We start from the raw sequence: 24166 nt of genomic DNA on the forward strand, positions 1-24166 counted from the left end.
GAGAGAGAGAGAGAGAGAGAGACAGACAGACAGACAGACAGACAGACAGACAGACAGAGAGACAGAGAGAGAGATTTAGAAAGAGTCTCTCACTGAGCTTGGCACTCCTCACTGATTCAGCAAGACTGGCCAGCAACCCCAGGGCTCCTCCGCTCTTTGCCTCCCCAGTGCTGGCAGTACAGGCACATGGCACAGTGCTCTTGCTTTCTATGTGGGCACTGGGGATCTGAACTCAGATCTTCACACTTACATGGCAAGCACTTTTACCAAATGAGCTATCACCCAGTCCCTCTCTGGGGTCAGAGAGTCCAGACACCCCCACCTCTCTACCAAGCCTAAGGGACATCACCTCCAACAGGCCCATCACATGTGGCTGTACCTCCTCGTATCAATGTCAGTGAGTGTCTTTCCCCCTGTCCAGTCTGTGGGAAGAGTATCAATCTTGAAACCACTGATGGTCTACCCAGTGCAGAGCACAGTGTCCCAAACTTGGCCAGCAACTGTCCTTCCAGCTTAATCATGAACCTCCTAGAACCTATGAGATAAATGATCTTATAAGAAATTCCAAAAGACACTCCCGATTTATTTAGGGTTGTTGAAACTTTCTCCTGGTACTTGCTTTGGAACGAAGCAAGCCATCTAGTTGCCTCAGGCCCAGAATCCTTTGACTTTTCTCCTTCATTTTTTATTGTGATGGAGCTATTGTGCCTTGCCATGGGCAAACCCATGTATTTATGAATCGGAGACTGGGAATAAATCAGGACAAAGGACCCTTATCCCAAAAAAGGCTGAGGAGAATGAATTGCTACCCGTGGGGCATCTAGGGAAATAGCAAGTGCCTTTTATCCGATCTGGGCAGTTCATGCACTCTGTGTAGTTCCAGGCTGTGGTGCAGCCTTTCATAAAACAGTGCTTATTGATTCACTTTCTCATTATAAAGTAATGCATGTGCTTTTGCAGAAATGTTTGATATAGCAGATTCAAACATAGGAGAACAAGAAAATAAAAGCCACTTCTGATCCAACATGTAGGGATTGAGATGCCAATATGTTACTACAAAACCTTAACTCAGACTCCAGCAATTACTACTACTTGTGAGTTGGTGTGAGTCCCACAGGGGGCATTGTTCACACTAACCGAGACCACCTGAGGCTCATGCACCAGCAAGTCAGGATGAGCCCTGCATGAGGCAGGCACTGTGCATACCAGCCTAGACCACTTGTGGTTCCTGGTTCAACTCTTGCCCAATGTGGTTAAGATGTCAACTTGAGGTTGACTACCAAATCATCTGCTTTTCCAAAGCAACTAGAAACCCAAAACTGTATGTTGCTCTATTTTCCCGAAGCTCACTTTATTTAAATAAGGGATGGGAGAAACATACCTTGGGCATTCCCGGTGAATTCTTTAAATTATTGTACTGCCTCTTGGCTACTTCCCTTTTCTTGGTGAAGTTGCTGTTGTCATTACTTGGAGATGGAATAATATGACCATAAGGTGCAGAGGGACTTGTGTTACACCTTGGGTTACATGGTTCTCAGATGTACTTTAAAAGCACAAAGCTAGAGGTTATCACTCATCAGCAATCACTGCTTGAATACCTACTGTGTACCAGGCTCTTTGTTAGGCATGGAACACTCACCTCTGACCCAGACAGACCAGACCCCAAGGTCCTTACCTTCAGATTCTAGTGTAAAGACACACAGTTCCTAAGTGTGCACATGTGCATGCTTGTGCGTGCTCACTCACACACACACACACACACACACACACACAAATACACAGAGAGAAACGGGGTAAAGGGAGGGAGAGAAAAAATATTGATAAGAACAGATGTTTTGCTGAGTTGTGAGATAGTTCTCATTAAGTGTAAAGACAAGACATAGCTCACCACATGCTCACGAGAAGGGAAGAACATCCCCAGCAGAGAGAATGTCCTGTGCAAAGGCCCTGAGGCCCATCTGAACTCAGCACACTCAGGAGCCCAAAGTAAGGTACCAGTGGCCAACAAGTGGTAGGTTTGGGCTTAGGGGAACAAAACAAGCTGAGAAAGACAGCTTTGCGGTCCAGGTAAGAGGTTTGAGTTTAGCAGCAAGTACTAAGTGCCTGTGGCTCCTAAGGAGGGGACCAGTTTGACTGCAGTGAAGAGATTCCTGCAGAGCCTCCAGGGAGGCTTGGGAAGCCTCTGGCAGTGCTGAGCAGAGCAGAAGGAGGTGGAGTCAGACAACAGAAGCCTTGGTGGAGATGGCTCAGTGGGGAAATCTCTTGTCTCACAAACGTGAAGGCTGAGTTTGCATCCCCAGCTTGCACTGGAGCACCTGCTTACAATCCCAGCAGTGGTGAGAGAGAGTAGGAGAGATGGAACCCGGAGGCTCACAGGTCAGCCAGCCTAGCCTAACTGACAAAGCTCCAGGTCAAAAAGAGACGTCATCTCAAATAAAAGGCAGAAGGTGCCCGCCTTAGTTAGAGTTCGATTGCTGGGAAGAGACGGCATGATCAAGGCAACTTATAAAGAAAGTATTTCATTGGGGCTGGCTTACAGTTTCAGAGGTTCAGACCGTTATCATCATGGTGAGAAGTGTGGCAGCAGGCAGGCAGACATGGTGCTAGAGGAAAAGAAAGTTCTCCATCTTCATCCTCAGGCAGCAGAAGGGAGCTGTGTTAAACTGACCAGACTTGAGCATGTATATGAGACCTCGAAGCCCCGCCTCCACAGTGACGCACTTCCTCTAACATGGCCACACCTCCTCCAGTAAGACCATACCATCTAATAGTGCCACTTTCATATTCAAACCACCACAGGGCCCAAGACTGACCTCCACAGGCACACTATGCACACACTCCCCAACACCCCTGTGCATACACAGTCATCTGAAAACACACAGAGAAACACACCCAGAAGAAAGTAAGGAAAGGTAAGTAATAAACAACAGATTGCTCCAGTACTCAGCCTTCACTAGCTCGTGTTCTTGACACGCAGCAACACTCAGTATGATTGACATACTCACCAGTGCAGAGAGATACTGAAAACATGGGGCTTTGGGGACACCCATGCAGGTGAACACAGACTTCCAAAACTATATCAAGAGGTCCAAGTATCACAAATGACCATTTTCATTTAAATGAACTAAAATTAAGCCAAGCATGGTGGCACACACCTGTAATCCTAGCATGTGGAAGTGGAGACAAAAAAAAAAAAGTCAGGACTCTAAGGCCATGTTCAGCTATGAATTAAGTCAGTTGCCCTCCTGGGATTCATGAGTCTCTGTCTGGAAAAAAAAGGAGGAGGAGGAGGAGGAAGAAGAGGAAAAGGAGGAGGAGGAGGAAGAGGAAGAGGAAGAGGAAGAGAGAGGGGGAGAAAGAGGAGGAGGAGGGAGAGTGTGAGGGGGAAGAGGAGAAGGGGAAGAGGAGGAAGAGGAGGAGAAGGAGGAGGAGGAGGAGCTAGAAACTGGTTTCTTAGGTAAAATGCTTGCTACTCAAGCAGGAAAACCAGAGTTCAAATTCCCAGCAACCACAAAAAAGCCAAGTGAGGCGACAGGCACCCTTAGTCACAGCACTGGGAGGCAGATGGAAGGATCCCAGGCTTCTGGTCAGCCACTATCTAATTGAGCTCTGGGTTTAGTGAGAGGAGCTCTCTCAAAAAGTAAGTTGTGAAGTTATAGAGAAAGATACCTTCCATCACCTTTGGCCTACACACACACACACACACACACACACACACATGCATTCACAAATGCATACACATATGTGTATCACACATACACAAGTTAAATTTAAAAATGAGTGATCTAGCATTAAAAATGATGCCCACATTTCAAGGGCTCAGCAGTTGCTTCTGGCTACCATGTTGGTCAGCACAGATACCCAATCCTTGCGTCACCTGAGAAAGCACTGCCAGGCAGCCAAGCAACCGCACAGCGTCCTAGGCTTCCCTCCCACCATGGTCATACCAAAAGTGTGCCAGCATGGGCAGTGAAGACCCAGCCATCTGAAGGCAATGCAGGCTCTTTCTGCAGAGCCCCAGAGGCATCCCGGTAACAAGGCAGTGATTTCGAGAGGCTCGTCAACACGGGAAGGAGGTCTTCCCAGCCATTCTAATTGGACATAAAGACTTAAAACTCCAGATCGGAAGCCGAAGGAAGCCTGCAGTTAGCAGAGAGGGGACAGTGATTTGTGGAACGCTGTTATTAGGGAGCCGCTGCAGCCTCTTAGTGCCTTGCAATTTACACACTGCAGAAGCAACAGCTTTTTATTTTGCAAGTGGAGAGCTGCTGTGGCTCCCTCTTCCCTTCTGCCTTCTGCTCCCTACTTCCTCCTCTTCTCTGCTGTTTTCGGCCCCTACCTAGCCAGCCAACCTGTGTGGACCAGAGGCATACAACTTAAAACAAGCTTGGTATGGGAGGCTGGATGTTGGCAGTAATTTTTAGAAAAAGAAAAACAATGTGGGTTCATCGACACCCACTTGAGGAAGAGAACAGCAAGAAGATAAACCAGTATTCCTGATAAACATAGGTACCAGAGTTTTACAAATGTGGTGTGTGTGTGTGTGTGTGTGTGTGTGTGTGTGTGTGTGTGAATGAACATGAATTCCAAAAGAATAAAAGATATGTTACAATATTATTACCCACCAATAGATCACTGGTTCAATAAAATAGAATGGCATACTCTCATCTGCACAGACACACACAATTTTTTATTTTCAGAGACATGTGAGAGTGTGTAGGAAATCCAATGGAGCAAGAGCCTAGCATACATGTTACAATTCTAACTATGCAATATACATGGGGCTGTGGAGACGGTTCTAAGTACCTGCTGCATGATCATGAGAACATGTTCCCTAGAACCCACATTTAAAAAGCTAGGCATGGTGGCAGGTGCTTTGTGATCCCAGCACTAGGGAGGTAGGAAGAGGCAGGCTCCTCAGGCTCGCTGGTCAGCTAGTCTAGCCTACTGGACAAACTGCAGGTCAGTGATAGAACCTGCCTCTAAGAGCAAGGTGAAAGACACCTAAGGAATGGCATCTGTGGTTACAGTTATCCTCCACACGCATGCACATGAACCTGCACACATAGTGTTAGCCAGCCCACTAGGTAGCATGCATGCAAATACGTGCATAGAAAATGAAGCTACAGGAAAAGGCACCAGCAGCAGTGTCCAAGCATCATTTCACTCTCTGGTACCCAGCACCAGACAACTCCGTAGCTATCTTTGAAATGGTGTTATCATCTATGGGGAGAGGCCTCAAAAGCAGAGCTTTCTTTTCTTTATTGTGCTTTCCTATAGTCACCATGTTTTACATTTGTCATTCTTGTTTTAAAAAAGTAACAATTTGCAGCCATTAAGACCCTAGGTTCATGGATAACAGCTTTCAAACTGATGCAGATTATGGTAGGCTAAATGGGGGCTGTTCTAGGCCACTGTGGAGTGTGGAGCCTCACGGTAACACTACACATCTCATAGCCTGGTCCCCTGTTCTCAGGTACTACCCAATGGGCCACCCAGCATCTGTCCATCTCTACTTCCTTGCTGACCGCTTCCAGGGCTTTCTGATCAAGCACCATGTGACCAACCTTGCTGTGAGCAAACTGGAGACACTGGAGACATGGATGATGCCAAAGAAAGTCTTCAAGGTCGCAAGTCCCCCCAGTGACTTTGGGAGGCTTCAGTTTTCTGAGGTAAGAGGCCAAGCAGTATCCGTTGTAATTGTCTCTTGCAGCTAGCTCTCTTGCCAGGCTCCGTGCTTTACTTGACACTTAGGGCTGGAAATGGAGGAGGAGGATGTCTGAAGAGCCTTAAAGATGAGTATCTTCTGTTCCTGGAGACAGTTGTCCAGCCCCATAAACTGAAACCAGCATCATGAACAACGCAAACAGAGATGTAATGAAGTGTCAACATCTTTGAACAGAATCAGCTTAGAAGCATGGTCTATTGTTTTTGGGTAAAATTTCTTCTCTTAATTTTGCTTGTCAACCATTGATTTCTTCTAAACCTGTTTTAGTAATGAACCAGGAACAAGATAGCTTCCTCATAAAGTCAGGACATTAGTACCATTTTATGGATTGGGTAAGTGAGACTTTCAGACATCCAATTATTTTCTAAATAACTGCTAAGACATAAAAAAAAAAAATCACAGAATTGATTCCACATCTCACTGGCCACAAATACCATGCCTCATTTTGTGCTGTTATTTTCCCCTTGTTCCTAACAAAGGGGTTAGTTCCTATCCTTTAAGAGTAGGTGGGCTGGTGGCCATATAAATCAATGAATAGAAAGATGGGGGGATGGAGCTGATTGTTAATTACATGAACTGTTGAACCAGTGGATGGAGGCATAGGAATATAGGTGGGTGTGTTAATGGACTTATGGACTGATGGATGGATGACAGATGGACAGACAGATAAAGGATGGAAATGTAGGCAGTGCAATGGATAATGATGAAGATTGGTGGATGGATAGGCATATAGATGCATAGATGGACCAATGGATGACAAATAGATAGACGTGTAAATGGATATACGTGTAAGCAACAAGATGGATTGATAATGGATGGATTGATGACAGATGGATAGATGGATGAGTGGATGGATGGATGGATGGATGGATGGGTGGATGGATGGGTGGATGGGTGGATATGACATGTAGAATAATAGGTAGATATATGGACAGATATACAGAAGTATGGTTGGATGATGGATGGGTGGATAGATAGATGAGTAGATAAGTAGACAAGTGTGCAGAGATGGATGAGTGGGCTAGCATGCGATGTGTGGATTCATAGAATGTTGTTCCCTCTACTCACAATAACATCAGCTTTTAGAAATGTTTTTGGTTTGGGAGAAAACTTCTTGGTACATCCTTGTCACATCATCCCTGCCTACAGGTCCAGAAGATCCCACATGACCTGGTTACTGTTTGCCTTTCTAGCCTTGTCCAATGCCATGCTATTTCTTGCTCACAGTTCCTGTATCTTTGTCAAACAAGATGTCCTTATTCTTGACTGAAGTTTGTCATGCCCCTATTCCTAGAGTGCTTTTTCACAGGTTGTTCTATATTTTGCCATCTTTTGTTTTTTAGTCATTCTGATCTAAATCCAAGAGCCACCTTCAAAGATGCTTTCCCTGGCTAACCCCCTCCCCCGCCCTGTCTCAGCAGCAATGTTATATACCTGCTACGTCCTTAATTGTCTTTTTTAGAATTTAACCTTATAGTGTTATCTTGATGATTTATGAACATATCTGGCTTATACACTGGACCCCTACTATCACCCACTGCTGCATCCTCTGCACACTATCATTAGTAAAAGAGCCATGCCATTAGTGGATGCTGAATACTGTTGAATAAATGTGACTGCCCCTGGGGCTGGGAAATACTGGAAGGAAGAGGAAGTGTGATTGAGCTTGGGCTTCGTGACAAATGAGTTTGAGTGCCAGGTCAAGGATGAAGAGTGACTTGATACGCAGGAACTTGAGGGTCTAGGGGTCTGGAGAGAGGAACTGCACCTGCTCACACGACCTCGCTGGTCCATCTCCATTCCCTGTAGGCCTGTCTTCCTCTTCTACCCATGACTGAATAGATTCCCCCTGTCAAACAAACATGGGTGAGAGTCTTGTAAACTCATGTTTTTAAAAAAGGTTCCATGGGGATTGACTGGCTCTGAGCTGCTATGGCAGCCAGCTCCATAAATTACAAGAGTCAGCAGGGCAATTAGATGCTGCTCCAGTTGGATTCTGTTCTAGGGGCCCAAGCAGCCCATTGAAGACATTAATGTCCCATTAAAGAGATGAATGCCTTGTGTGTGGCTTTTCCCTGTTTATCAGCCTGCTGGTAGGTCACTGGGTACCTCTGGCAGTGACAAGAGATGTTGGCCACAGCGTGGTTAGTAATTTGTGAGTATTTTCACTATGGGTTCTGCAGTCCTTGTGAGAGGACAACCAAGACCTCCATCAGCAATGCAGATTCAGGAAGCAGAGGCCTTAACCTTGTACACAGAAATTTTCTAGACATGCTTAGTTAGTGACAAAGGTACAGAGAAGGAGGAAAGACTTACAGGGCCACTTACAAACTGTTAAGGATACACTTGATATTCGCATGGTCTCAGAATCTTACATAGTAATGGATGGTCAACTTAGATTTCTCTAGCATGATAGATAGCCCATGACATTGATTGGAGAAGTGGATGCTCACCAAGGACTCACAATATGCTAGATTCAGTAGTGAACCAGACAAGGCATACTTGAACTTGAACTTAGGATAGGACTGAATTCTGATGGGACAAGCAGACAAGTAATGAGTGAAGAAAACCAGTTCAGCTAATGACAAATACTGCAGAAAAAATGAAATTCATTCCTGTGCTTGCTCAGGCTGGTGATCAGATGTTCCGTTGTTGTTGTTGTTGTTGTTGTTGTTGTTGTTGTTGTTGTTCTTCTTCTTCTTCTTCTTCTTCTTCTTCTTCTTCTTCTTCTTCTTCTTCTTCTTCTTCTTCTCCTCCTCCTCCTCCTCCTCTTCCTCCTCCTCTTCCTCCTCCTCCTCCTCTTCTTCTTCTCCTCCTCCTCCTCCTCCCCCTCCTCCTCCTCCTCTTCTTAAAGACTTCTTAAAAGAGCTCAGGTTGGAGCTGAAACTTGTAAAAAACAAAAAAAGCGAGGGGCCATATCACCCATGGGAAGATCTAGAACATTCTGAGTGAAAGACAGAACATTGATAGATGCCGTGAAATTCTTGGAAGGAGCTTGGCATGCTAAAAGAGAAGCAAGGCCATTTTGTCTAGACATGGTGAAGGAGACAACGACCAAGGCCAGTGTAAAGGTCATGGTAAATGAGCTGGAGACTGGAGGAGGTCATGGTTGAAGATGACAGGGTTAGGGCCTGGGAAACAGTATGGTATGCTTGAACTTGAACATTTATTTAAGCTTCTACAATAGCCCATTGTGCAATAAATGATTGTAGACTCCCACACTAAGGCCAAGTGAAAGATAACAGACATGACAGATGTGACAGGAAGGAGACTCTATGTGAGGGTGATCTCCTCTCCCCATGCTTTGGGCAGGGGCCAAGGGACACTCTTCATACCCCCTCAGTTTAAGAGAAGACCCTAGTTTTTACAAGATAATTTACACTCTCCAGCTCAAGTGACTTTGAAATTGTATTCTCAAAGAACAATGCTCTAGAGAGTTCCCTGATCAGTTATGAATTCATTCTGTATGACCTCAGCGTGGCTTTGTAACCATTCTTCCTTCCTGTTAGTAATGTTACAAGGGCAGGTGTCCAGGGGGTGGGTATTCAGAGAAGCCCTCCTGCTCAACCCTGATCATTAGATATGTGTTCAACTGCGAGTTAGCTAGCTAGGTAGACGGATGGATGGATAGATACACAGACAAACAGAATGACCAATGAATGGTAGAGTAGTACATAGATACTTAGACATAATGGAGGGATGGATGGATGGACGGATGGATTTCCTGGTTGATGATACACAGATATTATATACATGAGAGATTGTTTCATGAGAAATAGATACTGTGAAATAAATAATTGATAGGTAGTGCATATTGACAGGAGATGGATAGATAGATGGATGGACAGACAGATAATATATGACTGCTATTAATAGAGTTCCTGGACTCCCACGGCTATTTACTGACTCTGCGCATCAGTTTCATCTGCACAGTGAGAATAGTGGCAAAGTTCTCCCCTTCCCGGATGAGAATATCACATGGGCAGGTACAAAAGATGCTTCACCTCATGCCTGGCTCTTCAGTGTTGACTGAGGAACTGTGTGTCCTAGGCGAAGCATCTGCATGGTGGTTCCAAACAAGAACTTGGAGAAAGACAATCAGCTACCATTTGCTGTGCATATACAGATGCTTCTCAAGAATTGTACAGCCACACTCTCACCTCAACCTGCATGCACACTCACACACACAGCACCAGCTTTCTGTTGTGTTCAGTATCTGCCCCCGGCATGCTTATGTGCATGACTTCAGTAAGTCACCCCTCTTGGAGAGCATCCACCCCCTTCTTCTTTTTACTAAGAAGACCCCCCCCCTCATCTCAGCACAGCTGGGTACCAAGGTTCTGTGTGGCTAATTCACTTTTTGTCAAGCAATTCACTTACTGATTGAGAAAACATTGCCTGAACACCTACTATGTGCTCATCCCTCTTGTGGGAACCATGAAAGAGTTGTGATTGACACATAGCAGGCTTTTCTCACAGGGCCTACATTATGGTGATGGGAAGCAGAATATTGAGGTTTCAGATAGCCCTAAGGAGACCTCTCAGATAAGGGACTATGCAAAAGTGTGAGAAGGTGGAGCATTCCAGGCAGGGAGCATGGTTCAGGACAGGGAGGGTGTGGCTTGGTAAGCTAGAATGGTTAAAGGAAGGAGCATACAGAGTGGGATAGGTAGGTGGTGGTGGAGTGAGGAAAAGCCTGAGGACCATAGTGAGGGGTGGCACAGACCCAGGGACAGTAAGAAGCCCTGAGCAGTGAGGCACAATATGACCAATCCAGATTCCCAAATGCAGAGTAGCTTAAAGGTGCCAAAGTGGAAGGAGGACAGCCATGGGACTTCCCACCCAGCTACCCAGCTGGTGTTGGGGAATGGAGGATGTGGGACGTGCCCCGTCACTGCAGTCCAGAGCAGAATGCTTTGGAGAATCCAAAGGTAGATCAACACGTTGCAGTGGTACAGGTTGCTGGGATCTGTTTCCAAGCTTCTGATAGGTTGCTCCAAAGCCAGGGCTCCATCCTTATTCAGAAGGAACACACCAATTTTAGAGTGCGATTTGTAAAACTAGAGACCCAAGAAAAACCCAGTCTCACCTAGCATTGCTTGGAATGGCGGATAGGGTGATGTCCATTCATACTTGCATTCAATACAAGGGCTTGGGGGCTTTGAGTCAAAGCACACAGCATGGCTTTGACACAGGGGGATGCTGGTTTAGTGGAAACTTTTGAGTGGGAGTCCCAATGTGGTCAAGAGTTCCATGTCTTCTGTTTACCATCTTTGTAACGTGAGTCCTCAGAACCTCAGTCTCCTCATGGGAGAAATGGGTATATGCAACCGCCCAAGCAAGATCCTAGACTTCCCTAGGACTCTGGTTTAAAGATTTATTCTCTTGTTTCAGGTTGGCACTGACTGGGATGCCAAAGAGAGGCTGTTCCGGAACTTCGGTGGTCTTTTGGGGCCCATGGATGAGCCGGTGGGGATGCAGAAATGGGGGAAGGGACCCAATGTGACCGTGACTGTTATTTGGGTGGATCCTGTCAATGTCATCGCGGCCACCTATGATATCCTGATTGAGTCCACTGCGGAATTCACACACTACAAACCCCCTTTGAATCTGCCGCTGAGACCTGGAGTCTGGACAGTGAAGATTCTCCATCACTGGGTGCCAGTGGCAGAGACCAAATTCCTTGTCGCACCTTTGACCTTCTCCAACAAGCAGCCCATCAAACCAGGTGAGTGCTCTCAGGGTCCCTAAGAAGGAGAGGGTCCATTCCATGGAGCCCTGTGACCCCATGCCCAACATGGCACGTGAGGCTGCCTGGCAGAGAGCAAAGCTTCCCCGGTTGGGTTTTTTTTCCCTACTTGTTTACCTTATAGAGCTGGCTCATTTCCTCCTTGTACACAGAGGCAGTGCCATCTGTGTGGGTGTTTATCAGCTGCTGGCCCACTGGACTGCCACAAGGCTCTGTTCATATTTAAGACAAGCTGGGGACTAATCCTAGACACATACTGAGTTTTAGCATGGCTTCTTGGCTGTTTGGAAAACGATAATTACTGATGCAATTCTGCTCATAGAATATGTGATACCCTAAGTAAAAAGGGCAAACCGCACACTGGTGGAAGATGTTTGCTCCCCAAAATATACTAAAAAAAAATCCCATAAATAAGAGTTTGGCAAACTATGAGCCCCAGTTGACTATGGGCATTTCTGGTCTTTATTAAAAAAACATCTTACAGGGAACATAGCCATGGGCACTTGTGGACATAATACCTATGTCTGCTTTGGGGCTTTAGTGGCAGACTCCAACAGTCAGGACAGAGACTGTGTGTCTTAGAAATCCAAACCATTTATCCCCTGAAGACGACGACTGCCACTGGCAGCTATAACAGAGAGAGAAATAAGGAAGAAAAAATGAGAACAAAATAAAGAAAGAGGGAAAAAAATGAATTCCCCACATATGTATAATTTAAAACAAAAGTAACAACAACAACAAAAAACCTCACCCTCATTAATAATGAGAGGCAATAATGAAAATTACAAGCAAAAAGAGGTTCCAGAATGGGAAATAAATGTGCCTGTGACAGTCAGTCAGTGCCACCGGGCAGGTCAGAGATGCATGGACATTTATCCAAGGCTCCTGAAAGCTGAGTACATAGGCTGAGTTTGTGCACATACACATGCCTACCACAGAAATCCCACATTCAGGAGTAGGCCTGGGCTGAGACAGAGCAGGAATTGTAGCACAATTGTTCATAGCACACAAGACCACAAACAAGCTACAAGTCACCCATTCAGGGCAGCAGTGTGTGATGGGTTTGCTCAGTCGCGTCCTGAGTCCTGTGTAACAGGGACAGCAGTAGAGATCAGTGTCGTGCAACTGGAAAACATGCTGGGTGAGGAAAACTCATCACAGAATAAGCCACGCTTAGGATTACTGCATTTAAGGTTCAAAACCAGGAAAAGTCAACAATATCTTAACTATTTCAGGATTCACATGGGAGTAGGAAGCTAAGAGAACGAAGGAGGCTGCTGGCCTTTGCTTCCTGTGAGCACAGTGGCCAGAGAGACAGAGACCGAGCTCCTAAGGGCTAACGTGTCTTTATTCCAGATTTACACTTGGGTTTCTATTTTTCGTAGACTTTCATTTGTCAATAAAATCTCTTTTGGCTAAGTTCTTCCCCTTCAGGGCTCACCATTGAGGCCAGCCTGCCTGAGCACTTCTTTCTCACACCTTTGACAGTGTTAAATCATCAGCACAAGCCTGGGTCCTAAAGCACAGAACCACAGTTAGGATGCCGTGGTACATGCTGTACCAAGCAGGCTTTTGTAGCCTTCTAAGTTGGTGCATGGAAGCTGCCAGCCACAGAAATTCCCCCATTTAGACCGCAGGCTGTTCCTCACTGGACACAGTGCCTTCTGTTGTTTGATGATGGTTTTGTTGCAGGAAGTGCTAAAGGAAGATTCTGGAAAATAAAACTGTATGTTCCCACTCCCAGACAGACTCATAGAAACAGGATTTCTGAGTTTCCTAGTACAATCACCCCTTGGTGCCTATAGAGAATTGGTTCCAGATTCTTTCTTGATTATAAAAGCTGCAGATGTATCAGCCCCTTAAGAGCATGGCATTTGCATATAACCTATGCCATTCTCCCTTTCACTGTAAATCATCTCTAAATGGCTCATAATGCCTAATACAATATGAATGCACACACAGCTGTGACACATTGCTTAAGAGATGATGACGAGAAAAGCTACATGGACCCGACCAGCACTCACAGTTTTCCCGAGGAACTGCTCTGAGATACAGAGAGTATCTGGCCTGTCCGTCTGCATGTTACACAACACAAGCCCAGGAGCTAGATACACTTGACAGTCCTGCTAAGTGGGAAGCAATCCCACTTGGCAAATACTAAGTGCCATACTGATAACACAGCCCAGGAAGACACAGATGTGGGATGGGTGCCTGCAATCCTGAAAATAGGGTCTTGGCATGAATCCTGGCAGCTTCTGCTAAGTCTTTGTGCTGAACAAGCCAATACCTAGACACCTGGTGTCTTCTTAAAGTCTGGGCCTCTGCTCCAGAATTAGCCAAGACACAGCCCACCTACTTAGTGTCTTCAAGTGTCCCTTTACGGGCATCCTTTCACATCCTTAAAGACCTAAAAACCAAGTATGAAGAAGAGGGATAGAGCCACACATCCTCCCTGTGTCAGGTACAGCTCTGGGACAGCACAAAGGATGCTCTAAATCCACCCACCCCAAGAAAGAAGTACAGGATCCTGCTGGTGGTCGTGATCTCTCCAATATTTTCTTCTGTGATTTCCAAGGAGGTGGGAGCTGTTCCCGACATCCCCAGAAAGACCTTGGGTCAGAAATATCCCAGGGAAGCAGGTCCCCTGTTGGCGGTAATTGTATTTGTTAATGAGACAAGGAACACTGAGGTGGGAGTAATGCAATTTGTGAAATGATTCATCTTGAGTAATTAACTATTGATGCGTCCCTGGTAATCTAAGAAATCTGATGAGGTGGAATTGAGGAAAATTTAATTATGGAGGCGAGCATCCGAGCTGATGCTGTGGTGCCATTTCCCACATTAACCTCTTTTCTCATAAAGTGCTATGGCTTTTTTTTTCTTTCTGTATCAGCCACAGTATTTTGCTCCCAATATTTCAGTGTCTGTTAGCTGTTCCTCTTGCTTTGAATTGCCCCGCCGTTTGTCAGCCTGTTCCTACCTCTGCTGAGTAGAAGCACAAAGAGAAGAGTTTATTGATACTACCAACCTGTCTTCCAGTATCCTGGCTATGGTCAAAACCTGACTTGTTGAGATTTCATTTGACCGAGAATAAGATCCTTTTCAAATAGGAAACACCTTGTTTGTCTCCTTCACCCCCAAATGCTTACAATATCCAAGTTCCTCCCTTTAGCCCCAGAGAAACTCCACCATCCTCTTGTGTGTCCCTTGATTTGATTACAAACTCTGTGAACTTGTAGCCAGCCTCCTGTAGATCTAACTAACTGGTGCCAGGTTGAGTGCCTACATTTGCCATATGGGGACAACAAGGTTTCAGAATGCTGGTACCAACTAAGATGGAAAGATAGCAACTCCGCTTTAGCTGTGAGCTTATTACTGAATCTGCATAGAGCATCATGGTGGACAGCATGGCTTTGGAGTCACTTGGGACTGAACTGACTATAGCATCCGTTTCCTCACCTATAAAATGAACAAGAGGAAAACCAACCCAATAGGTTTGTTTGGTTGGTTTGTTGTTTGTTTTTGATTTTTGAATTAGAGGGTACTGAACTTGTAAAACCCAACAATAATAGCGGAGAACTTAGCTTCAGCACCATGGGCAGAGCATTAGGTGGCAATGCATCACCCTCAGAGTTACACAGGGGGCACAGCATGGGCATGAGGGCTCACTGGTAAGATGAGAGGGGCCATCAGAGAAAACTGGGGCACAAGTCAGAAGTCACACGCCACATGTGTGGGACTTGGGTACTGAGACCAGTCAGCCCAACTAGCTCCCACAGGCAGAAAGTCCAGGAGGTGATCAAGCAGACAGAACCGTTAGGGGATGGCCTGGTCCACTCTGGCCCATTGCAGGCTTCTAGGAACCACTTTGCAGTGCTGAGTTCACATGCTATGCTTGGGACCAGGCTGCCAGGAAGCAGGAACCCGCAGCTTCTCAAGGTCATGGCAGTCACCTGGCAGCCCAGAACTGAGCTGCTCTGCAGGCTCTGTGGCCTTGGATTCATGTTCTGGCTCCAACGTCCCTACTTGTGTGATTTGGTAATGAGGCTTCACATTTTCTGTTCCTTCTACCTGGAATTCTCCTCTCTGGCCTTATACACGTCAAACAACACTTCATTCCAATGACACCTCCTCAGGAAAGTCTCCCTTGCCCATCCTAGACTGCCCTCCATGCCAGAGCAGAGCAAACACTTCCCATAAATGATAAGTAGTGAATATTTCCAGCTTTTCAGGAAAAAAAAATGTTGCCTCTGTCTCCGCTACAGACATCCGCTAGAGTGCCAGAGCAGCCACAGAGAATACATCAGCAAGCAGGCATAACTGGGTTCCTATGAAACTTTGTAAAAATCAGAGGATGGGCTGGCTTTTGGCTGAAGGCTTATCCGGTGCTGGGCTCAGCCCCCTGTTTAACCCCTTCGTTGCCTTTATCCCTGTTTGCAACGACCTTCATTTCCCAATTGTCTCTTTCCTTTTCTTTGTCCATCTCTCTCCACTCTGAAACTGATGTATTTTGGACACCACTGCAGGGCCACTTCTCTGACTCTCTGGTTCATCCCACCACCTAGAAGAGAAGCTCTGTAGCTTTGTTTAGCATATCTGTGTCCAAGAACTAAATCACTGCTTGCCTTTCACATCAGAGAGGCTTAGTAGAAAGTAGATGCTGAAAATTAAGTGTTGAGGGACTGGGGAGTGTCTGTCACACACTGGTCATCAAGCGCAGGGACCTGAGTGTGCAACCTGAGCACCCACATAAAAAGCCAGGTGTGGACACACACCTGTGACCCCAGTGCTGGGCACTGAGTGTGCAGATCCCTAGAACTCACCACCAACAGCCTAACTGGACAGATGAGCTGCGGGTTCAGTAAAAGGCCTGTCTCAATAATAATAATAAGGTATAGGGTATTGAGATGGCTCAGTGGGTAAAGGCATTTGCCCTAGCACCTACATGGTGGATGGAGACCTTCACACACATGCACATATTCACAATTGCGCACACACAAACATACACACAGAGATAGAGAAAACACTTAAGTAAGAATAAGATATACATCTTTAAAGAATGCCTTGTTGAATCAATAAATGTCTGGACCACTGAAGATAATCCATAAGCCTGTGTCAGTAAGTAAATGTACCATGCCTTGCACACATGATACTATCAAGTGAATTCAGTGAGCTGATGCCCAGTGGGCACCGCTGCTCTGGTTCACAGTAAGTAGACGCCTGGTTGGCGACTCTTCTAAACACATCGGTGTTCCCTTTGGCTTTCAGAGGAGGCTTTGAAGCTGCACAATGGGCCACCTCGCAGTGCCTACATGGAGCAGAGTTTCCAGAGCCTGAACCCAGTCCTCAGCCTGCACATCAATCCTGCCCAAGTCGAACAGGCCCGGAAGAATGCAGCCTTCACCGGGACAGCACTAGAAGCCTGGCTGGACTCGCTGGTGGGTGGGACTTGGACTGCCATGGACGTCTGTGCCACGGGCCCCACTGCCTGCCCAGTCATGCAGACCTGCAGTCAAACAGCCTGGAGTTCCTTCAGCCCTGATCCCAAGTCAGAGCTGGGTGCAGTCAAACCTGACGGCCGGCTCAGGTAGCACTGGCCTCACGGGACCGATGCAGCCTCAACCTTGGCCTCTGATCTTATATGAGGGAGGGGGGATTCCTTTGGTATTAGGACCTCAGCTGACTGTAGGACAGTGGAGAGAGAGGGTTTGGAGTCCAGAGAAAAGTCAGCCTGTATTTGTGAAGCTGGTCTCTGGGCTAGGTGACCCAGTCCTGGGGCTACAGTGGTCTCCCTCTACCGGTTGTCGCTCAGTCCTGCAGGCTCCTGTTCTCCCCCTCCGATGGCCTGCACCCCTACCTACAAGTGAGTTTTAAACTTTTATTTCAAGCAGCAGAACTTTGTTTACTTGGCACAGTCGGGGGTGGAAGTGCAAGACCAAGATGAAGTCCAGGCTGCTCTGGTTGAAGCTGAGGTTGTGTGAGGTTCCTTCTCAAAACTCAGCTCTCCAGGTAGTCCTTTGCCAAGGGCATCTCTAAAGGTACCTCTTCTGAACCCAAGGGCTCTGTTTAAGCCAGTTTGACAAGCACTGCCCTGACCAAGGATGGGCTCGCCATCCCGGCCCTTCCATTTATCTCTTAGTTTCTGTGGCTGGGAAACCTTGCGCACGCCCGTGCTAAAAGTAGCGAGCTCCTGGAAGCCCTTCTCCTGGCCTTCCCAGGGAGGCGGAGACAGGGGAGGATTCCAAGGTTCCTGTTGCCAGTCTGAAAGCTGTTTTCTCTGAAAACCAGAGGTTCAGGAAAGCCTTTGGATGTGAAGCAACCAAGGTCCCCAGACATGTGACTGCCAACTTGCCATCTGTCCAGATCAGCCTCTTCCAAGGCTGTCACAAATGGTAACAGGAACAGGGTAAAGCATACAGAGCCTGAGCTTCAATTCTCCTTCGTGCCCCTGGGCTAGGAGATGGCTACTGTGGCCTCTTTGGTACTTGAAAGTGGGAGCGGTGCAGAACCGGGGCTCTGAATCTCAAAGGGGATTATGTGGACCCGAGCTTCTGACCTGGACGGCTGCACAGTAACACCCCTTACCTTCTGAGGTCAGGCGCCCCAAACCTTTGTGAACTGTGCACTTGGTGCTGTTGGCTGTGACCAAACTGCATGGATCAGACTTCTCCCACGCAGGAACAAACATTTCAGATTGGGTCTTTAATTTCATATCCTTCCTCGCCAGGGTGCCCACAGGCTCAGTCTGGCCACACCACAGAAAAGGAAAATTAAGTTTCAACAGTGGGAAGGTGGTTCAGAAAATAGTGTTATTCATATTGCTTGAGTTACCAGAAACCCAAGGGTCTTCTTGCCATGTGTATTCAAGGGGCACTGAGGAAGAGCACCCCCTTCCTCCTGGAGTCTGCCAAATGACAGAGTTCTCGAGGAAAAGTTTCATCCGTTCCTGTGTCTCTCCCAGCATGGATAAAGTACTGAAGTCCACCTTGATGCGTCAACTGCACAGTCCTTTCCCCATCTAACATGGCGGGCATAGAGAAGGGACCCTTGATATTTATTATTTATATGTTTTAGTCAATGACTAATTAGTAGATGCTGGTTTTGCAGCTTGTCAATTATGTTATCTTACTAACTGAAATTGCCTTTATTCACAAAAGGCTCCCCCGCCCCTCCCTTTCCCCGGTCTGACTGCCTTTCTCCCTCGTCCTCTCTCTATCTGTCTCTCGGTGTCCACCCTACATCCTGCACAGTTCCAACCAGTGCCCCCCCCTCTCAGGAAGTAGGACCCATTTGGATGGCTATGACACCTCCTCTTTGCTTACCCAGGATGCTGGTCTCACCTGTCCCTCTAAATTCAAAAGTGTTAAAATGCATGAGTTCTCTCTTTATCCTGACTGCTGACCCATGGGCAAGGACGTGATGGGCTCATGGCTTGGGGCTGGAGAAGTGTGCCAAGTATAGAACTATAGATCCACCCAGTTTAACCATGAGCACAAGCTATCACTAGCAGAGGAAGACAGGCTCCTTCCAAGAATGATTGATCTTAGGAGGAGGGATGGGGTCAGACCCAAAGGAGAGCTCAGGAGGTAGCTACTATCTGTGCTGATGGTGGAGCCTTCGGTGGCTTCCTCTAAAAACCCACAGGATTTACGTTGCTTTTTACAAACCCATGGAAACCGTGAGCCCGGTGCCCCATTCTCTCAATTCCCTGAGCCTTTGCCTCGGTCAAAGCTTCTCTGGGACTGTAGAACCTCTTTGAGTTCCCCCTTGACCCCTTTTGTTTTAAAGATTTATGTATTCTGTCCTGGAAGGTCCCTGAGATCCACAGACTCTGAGACAGGGTCTGTCTAGACCCAGTGACACTCAATGACATTTTTCATACTGGAACGCACTTGGAAATGGCAGAGCCTACTTCCTCTGAAGACACTCCTCTCCCTCTTTATTCACCACAAGTAATTTGGGGATATTTGTTTCCTCTGTTTTTGGACCCAGAGAATAATTTTTCTTTTAGTAAAAACAAACAAACAAACAAACAAAAACAAAAAATGGAGAATTTAAAAGAAGTTCAGCATAATTTAAGAAAATATGTTTTCCTATGGAAAATGGCATAACTCCTTATCTCTTGGTGTTCTCCTGCCTGAAAACTATATATTTGTTGGAGGCTATTGGTCAAACAACAGCCTTGGGAGGGAGCTGCCCAGAGTTTTGAAAACACAGAACCATCATCTCTGGGAGCCTTAAAGTCTGCAGCCTGCAGAAGCAAGAAGCTTAACTACTGACCAGGTCCCGAGTGTCTGCAAGGGTATTTATTCCTTATGGGGAGAAGTATTTTCAGATGGCACCTCTCCATGCCATTTGGTAACTATGGCTCCCAAAGCCAACTTCCCAGGCTGTGCAGGAAGTTGTAAGTCTCTGAGAGGAAAGGGAGCCACTTCCAATGCCCCTTTGCTTTAACAATGAAGTTCTTTTTCTGTTCCCCAGGGGCCTTTCTGGTGGAAATCAGGAGCCTCCTGGTTTCATTTCTCATTATTGGTTTAACTTTTTAAACTGTGATTAAGTTTAGAGGGTATAAACACAGCTACACAAACACACACAGGCGCACACACACACACACACACACACACACACACACATGCATGCACATGTGCAAACACTCCTAAGGAGCTTGTTTCTACTTTGGATGTAGCCTGAGTATTTACAGAGCATAACCCCTTCAGGTTGTCTAGTTTTCAGATAGATAAGAGGATGTTGATTGAAACTGTAACCTCTCTCCCAAGACACTCCATAAGAGAGAAGAGCAATCAATGGTCACAAAGTGTAGAGTCTGAGGAAGAAACCATTTACAACCTGCTTCATGAGGGTTTGGATCAGCCGTCCCGACAGCATTGAGAATAGGCTTGAAACCAGTGTCAACCTTGTTAGCTTGAGCACTCAGAGAAGGCTTGCCAGACCAGAGAAACTCTACCGCAGGGTCCGTAAAAGCATAACGAGGTCCAGGAAACAAGCATAGATGGGTAAAACCATAGGCGAAAGACAAAAGGGAGTGGTGGGGAGTGTGGTCTTCCTGGCACGCACACGACTGCTCTGTTAATAAAGGCAGCTGTGTCTCAGCTCCCAGCTTATCACAGCAAGAAAGAAAGCAAAGCTCATTGCAGTGGAATCTTTCAGCTAATAAGGGAAGCCAAATACATCCAGCTCCTGTTTGTTTGTTTATTGTTTTTGTTTGTTTTGTTTAATAGGAAATCTAGTTGTTCAATATTGGCTACTCTTATTTCAATTTAATTTTTTTCTTTTTTAAGATGCGGGCAGAAAAGTAGCTTCATAGTTGTGCTCAGGCAAAATCCTCTTTCTGGAAAGGTGGTTTGAAATGAGGGAAAGAATTTAGGGGTAAGGAGTCAGGGAAAGCCAGGGTTAAGAGTGCAAGAACAGCTCACATTAAACTGTGTAAGACTCCAGGTTTCTGCTTAGTAGTTCCCTCCTGAGAAAACCCGTCTTCTGCAGGAGGTCTGGCTCATCCACTTCCCTGGCCTGTGCTGATGAGGAAAGAGTGGGATCTGGGGTCTGGGGTCCTACCTCAGACACAAAGAGGTTCTAATCTGCCCAGGTCTCCACCTTCTGGCATTCCATCAAACCAAGCCTAGATGGCAATGGTGCCATCCTTAAGATGAGGCTGGGGAGTACTGGGTCCCACTCCAGAGTCCGCATGAGTTACCATGCTGCCACTGTGCTGGAAGGTTCTTCAGGAGCCACAAGGGGCTGTGCTGGCTTAAGTAGTCTTCTTTGCTTCTGCCTCAGTTACCTTACTTTGCCCAAGGGTCAACCCAGGCACTACCTCAATGTCTGCTGAGAAGTTTACCTGGGGGTGGGGCGGAATGAGGTGTTACCAGGCTGAAGCTGAATGTACAATCTATGCAACCCCCCTCCCTCCCTCCCTCCCTCCCTCCCTCCTTCTCCCTCAGTCTGACTCCCTCTCTTTCTTCTCCTTTTACTTACAAGTGTGTGTGTGTGAATGTGAGTGTGTGTGTGTGAGTGTGTGTGTGTGTGTGTGTGTTATTTTTTTAACCTTATGAACAAGGACCTCTAAAGACTGAGGAGGGTTGTCGCCCACCACCTGTGTCTGTCCCTCCTGTTGTCTTTGGTTCTGTTCTTGCCAAGCCCCACACTGGGAGAAAGTGGCCTCTTTCCTCCCCTCACTTGGCTAGGAATATTTTCACAGCTTCAGCCTGCAGACATCACCAGGAAGCAGGCACCCCACCTCGCCTCCCCCATCCCAGCGCTGTCTTCTCCTTTCTGCATTTTTCTCCTACCTCCCACCTTCATCCCCACCCCTCTAAAAAGCCTTAGGTTTCTCCGTTTTGAAATGTGGCCTTAAAATTATTTTTGGAAAGCTGACACCCTCCCCCTATAATTTCCCCCACCATCACAGAAGAGAGAACATCTTGAAGCCTGGGTGTGTGGCGGCCTCCTGAGCAAAGGGACTGCCAATCTGTAGTCTGCAGATGCACTAGGAATGACTTAAATGTCATCTTTAAGAAAAAAAATGTTCTCATATTTTTTCCTATGGGCAAAATGAAGTCTTGGCTGCTCATGCAGTTCTGATGCACTCTCTGTGTTGCCGTGGCAGTGGCTGGCACCATCAGCAGATGTTCACTACAGCATCAGTCTCCCCTTCCCTCAGGACCCAGTGACTTTAGGTACTTCATTTAAGGATGAATCAGGAGTGTTTCTCAGTGTGTCACTTCATCTTTCTTGCCTGGAAAGTGATGGCATTAAGTATTCCCAGTGGATGGGTCATGTTCTTGAAGGGATGGTCCATTCTGTCCTTCAGACTCCCCCTCGAACCCCCTTCCATCACTCCAGTGCTGATGGAAGCCAAAGACAACCCCAGGGTTTTCATAGGAAGTTCGCTGGTATTGAGCAAAATTGTCTTTATCCATCAATCTTTTACTTTTAAAGGAAAAAAAGAGACTCATGTCCTCTGTAGCATTTGTCTTGATGTTTGTTTTAGCGGTCTGGAGATAAGTTATTACTGCCTCCTTCTTTGTTTTCAAAGACATGTGGTGATATAGTTTTTAAAAATAACTATTTTGTTATAGATCATAATATGCATAAAACTGTACAGAAATATTTTGTAATGTATTGATTTTAAAAAAAGAATCTGTAAATAAAAGTTTAAAAAAATAAGAGAGAGTTCACATGGCACACGCTGAAAGATGTAGATATTTTGCTATTTATTTAAAGGAGTAAGTATTTTAAGAGATATTAAACTATCTGAAATTGACCAATAATCAAAGTTCTAACCATCTGAATACTTGCCATCCAGGTAGAGTCCAGTTCTCACAGACAACTGTGTTACCGCCCATATCTGCCTCTTTCCTGTCTTTTGATTTTAGCAGAAAACAACAACAAAATTGTGCCTTAGCTGTATTTCTGTCTAGGGGAATTTGTTTCTGTCCAACAAAGCAACTTTTTTTTTTTTTGCAGAAAACAGTGGATTATTAAATACTGTATTATACCAAAAACACCACAGGTGTACATAGATGCTTTCTGCCATACTGTGTTTTCAGATGCAGAATTTTAAAATAAAAAAAAATGTCTCTATGAAATCTCATTTTATGGTTACGTTTTAGCAATTTCGACACCTTTCACGTATCCTTCCCTTCTCTTCCACACCCTGTGCCACAGCAACGGGTGCTATATAATCTGCCATCTGAGCTGGAGTACTCTTGAACAAGTTGACACCAACGGGAAGGATCCTGAAGCCATAGACAGGAGTTGGGACATGAGGACACTTAAGGGCTACTGTTATCTCCCCAGTGGATAATTACAGCATCCTCTGGAAGAGTTTCCTCTAGCTAGGGCAAAAGAATATAATTTTCAACATAATTTTAAACACCTCTTTGCAGAGAAAAAGGGTGAGAGGCTGTCCTGTAAAATAGAAGTTTTCAATATCTGCCTAAAATCTAGGTCCTAGATGGACATGGAGCAAGCCTGGTATCTTGCCCACTTCAACACACAGCTGGTCTACATTCCCTAGATGGCCTTACACTTCCCTGTGACTACATGGCCAACTGTCAATCAATGAGATGCTGACATCAATGAAATGGGCTTCTGATAGGTCGACCCTGTCCCATCTAACCTCCCCGGAGCCCCAGTGGCTCCACCACTCACTATGCAGCTCAGATGCTTTGAATTGGTGTATTTTAGGCGATATCACAGCAATACTAAAGAGGGCAGAGCCACAACACAGAGGGAGCCTGGACCCTGGATGGTCATGAAATTTCACCTGGCCTAAGTCACCTCTCTTCACAGTGACAGGAAAAGAAACCTGTGGGGGTAGGGTAGGGGTTGTATATACGTGTTCATGTTTGTATACATGCAGGAATACATAGATCAGAAATTGACATTGGGGCCGGGCGGTGGTGGCACACACCTTTAATCCCAGCACTTGGGAGGCAGAGGCAGGTGGATTTCTGAGTTCGAGGCCAGTCTGGTCTACAAAGTGAGTTCCAGGACAGCCAGGGCTATACAGAGAAACCCTGTCTCGAAAAAGAAAGAAAGAAAGAAAGAAAGAAAGAAAGAAAGAAAGAAAGAAAGAAAGAAAGAAAGAAAGAAAGAAAGAAAGAAAGAAAGAAAGAAAGAAAGAAAGAAANAAAGAGAAATTGACACTGGGTGTCTTCATCGATTGC

General features: G+C 46.1%; 1 protein-coding gene across 1 annotated transcript in view; it reads left to right on the top strand.

The window, feature by feature from the left end:
- Xylt1 (xylosyltransferase 1) overlaps window positions 1-21383 on the top strand; it is a 291364-nt gene extending 269981 nt beyond the window's left edge. Inside the window, exons 10-12 of the mRNA XM_021202279.2 lie at window positions 5477-5672; window positions 11123-11456; window positions 16746-21383. Coding sequence (XP_021057938.1) covers window positions 5477-5672; window positions 11123-11456; window positions 16746-17068 — 853 coding nt within the window. The 3' untranslated portion in view covers window positions 17069-21383. The remainder of the gene's footprint in view (window positions 1-5476; window positions 5673-11122; window positions 11457-16745) is intronic.
- Window positions 21384-24166: the final 2783 nt, after the last annotated feature.

The sequence above is a fragment of the Mus pahari genome, chromosome 1 (genome assembly GCF_900095145.1).
Source record: "Mus pahari chromosome 1, PAHARI_EIJ_v1.1, whole genome shotgun sequence".
Lineage (NCBI taxonomy): Eukaryota > Metazoa > Chordata > Mammalia > Rodentia > Muridae > Mus > Mus pahari.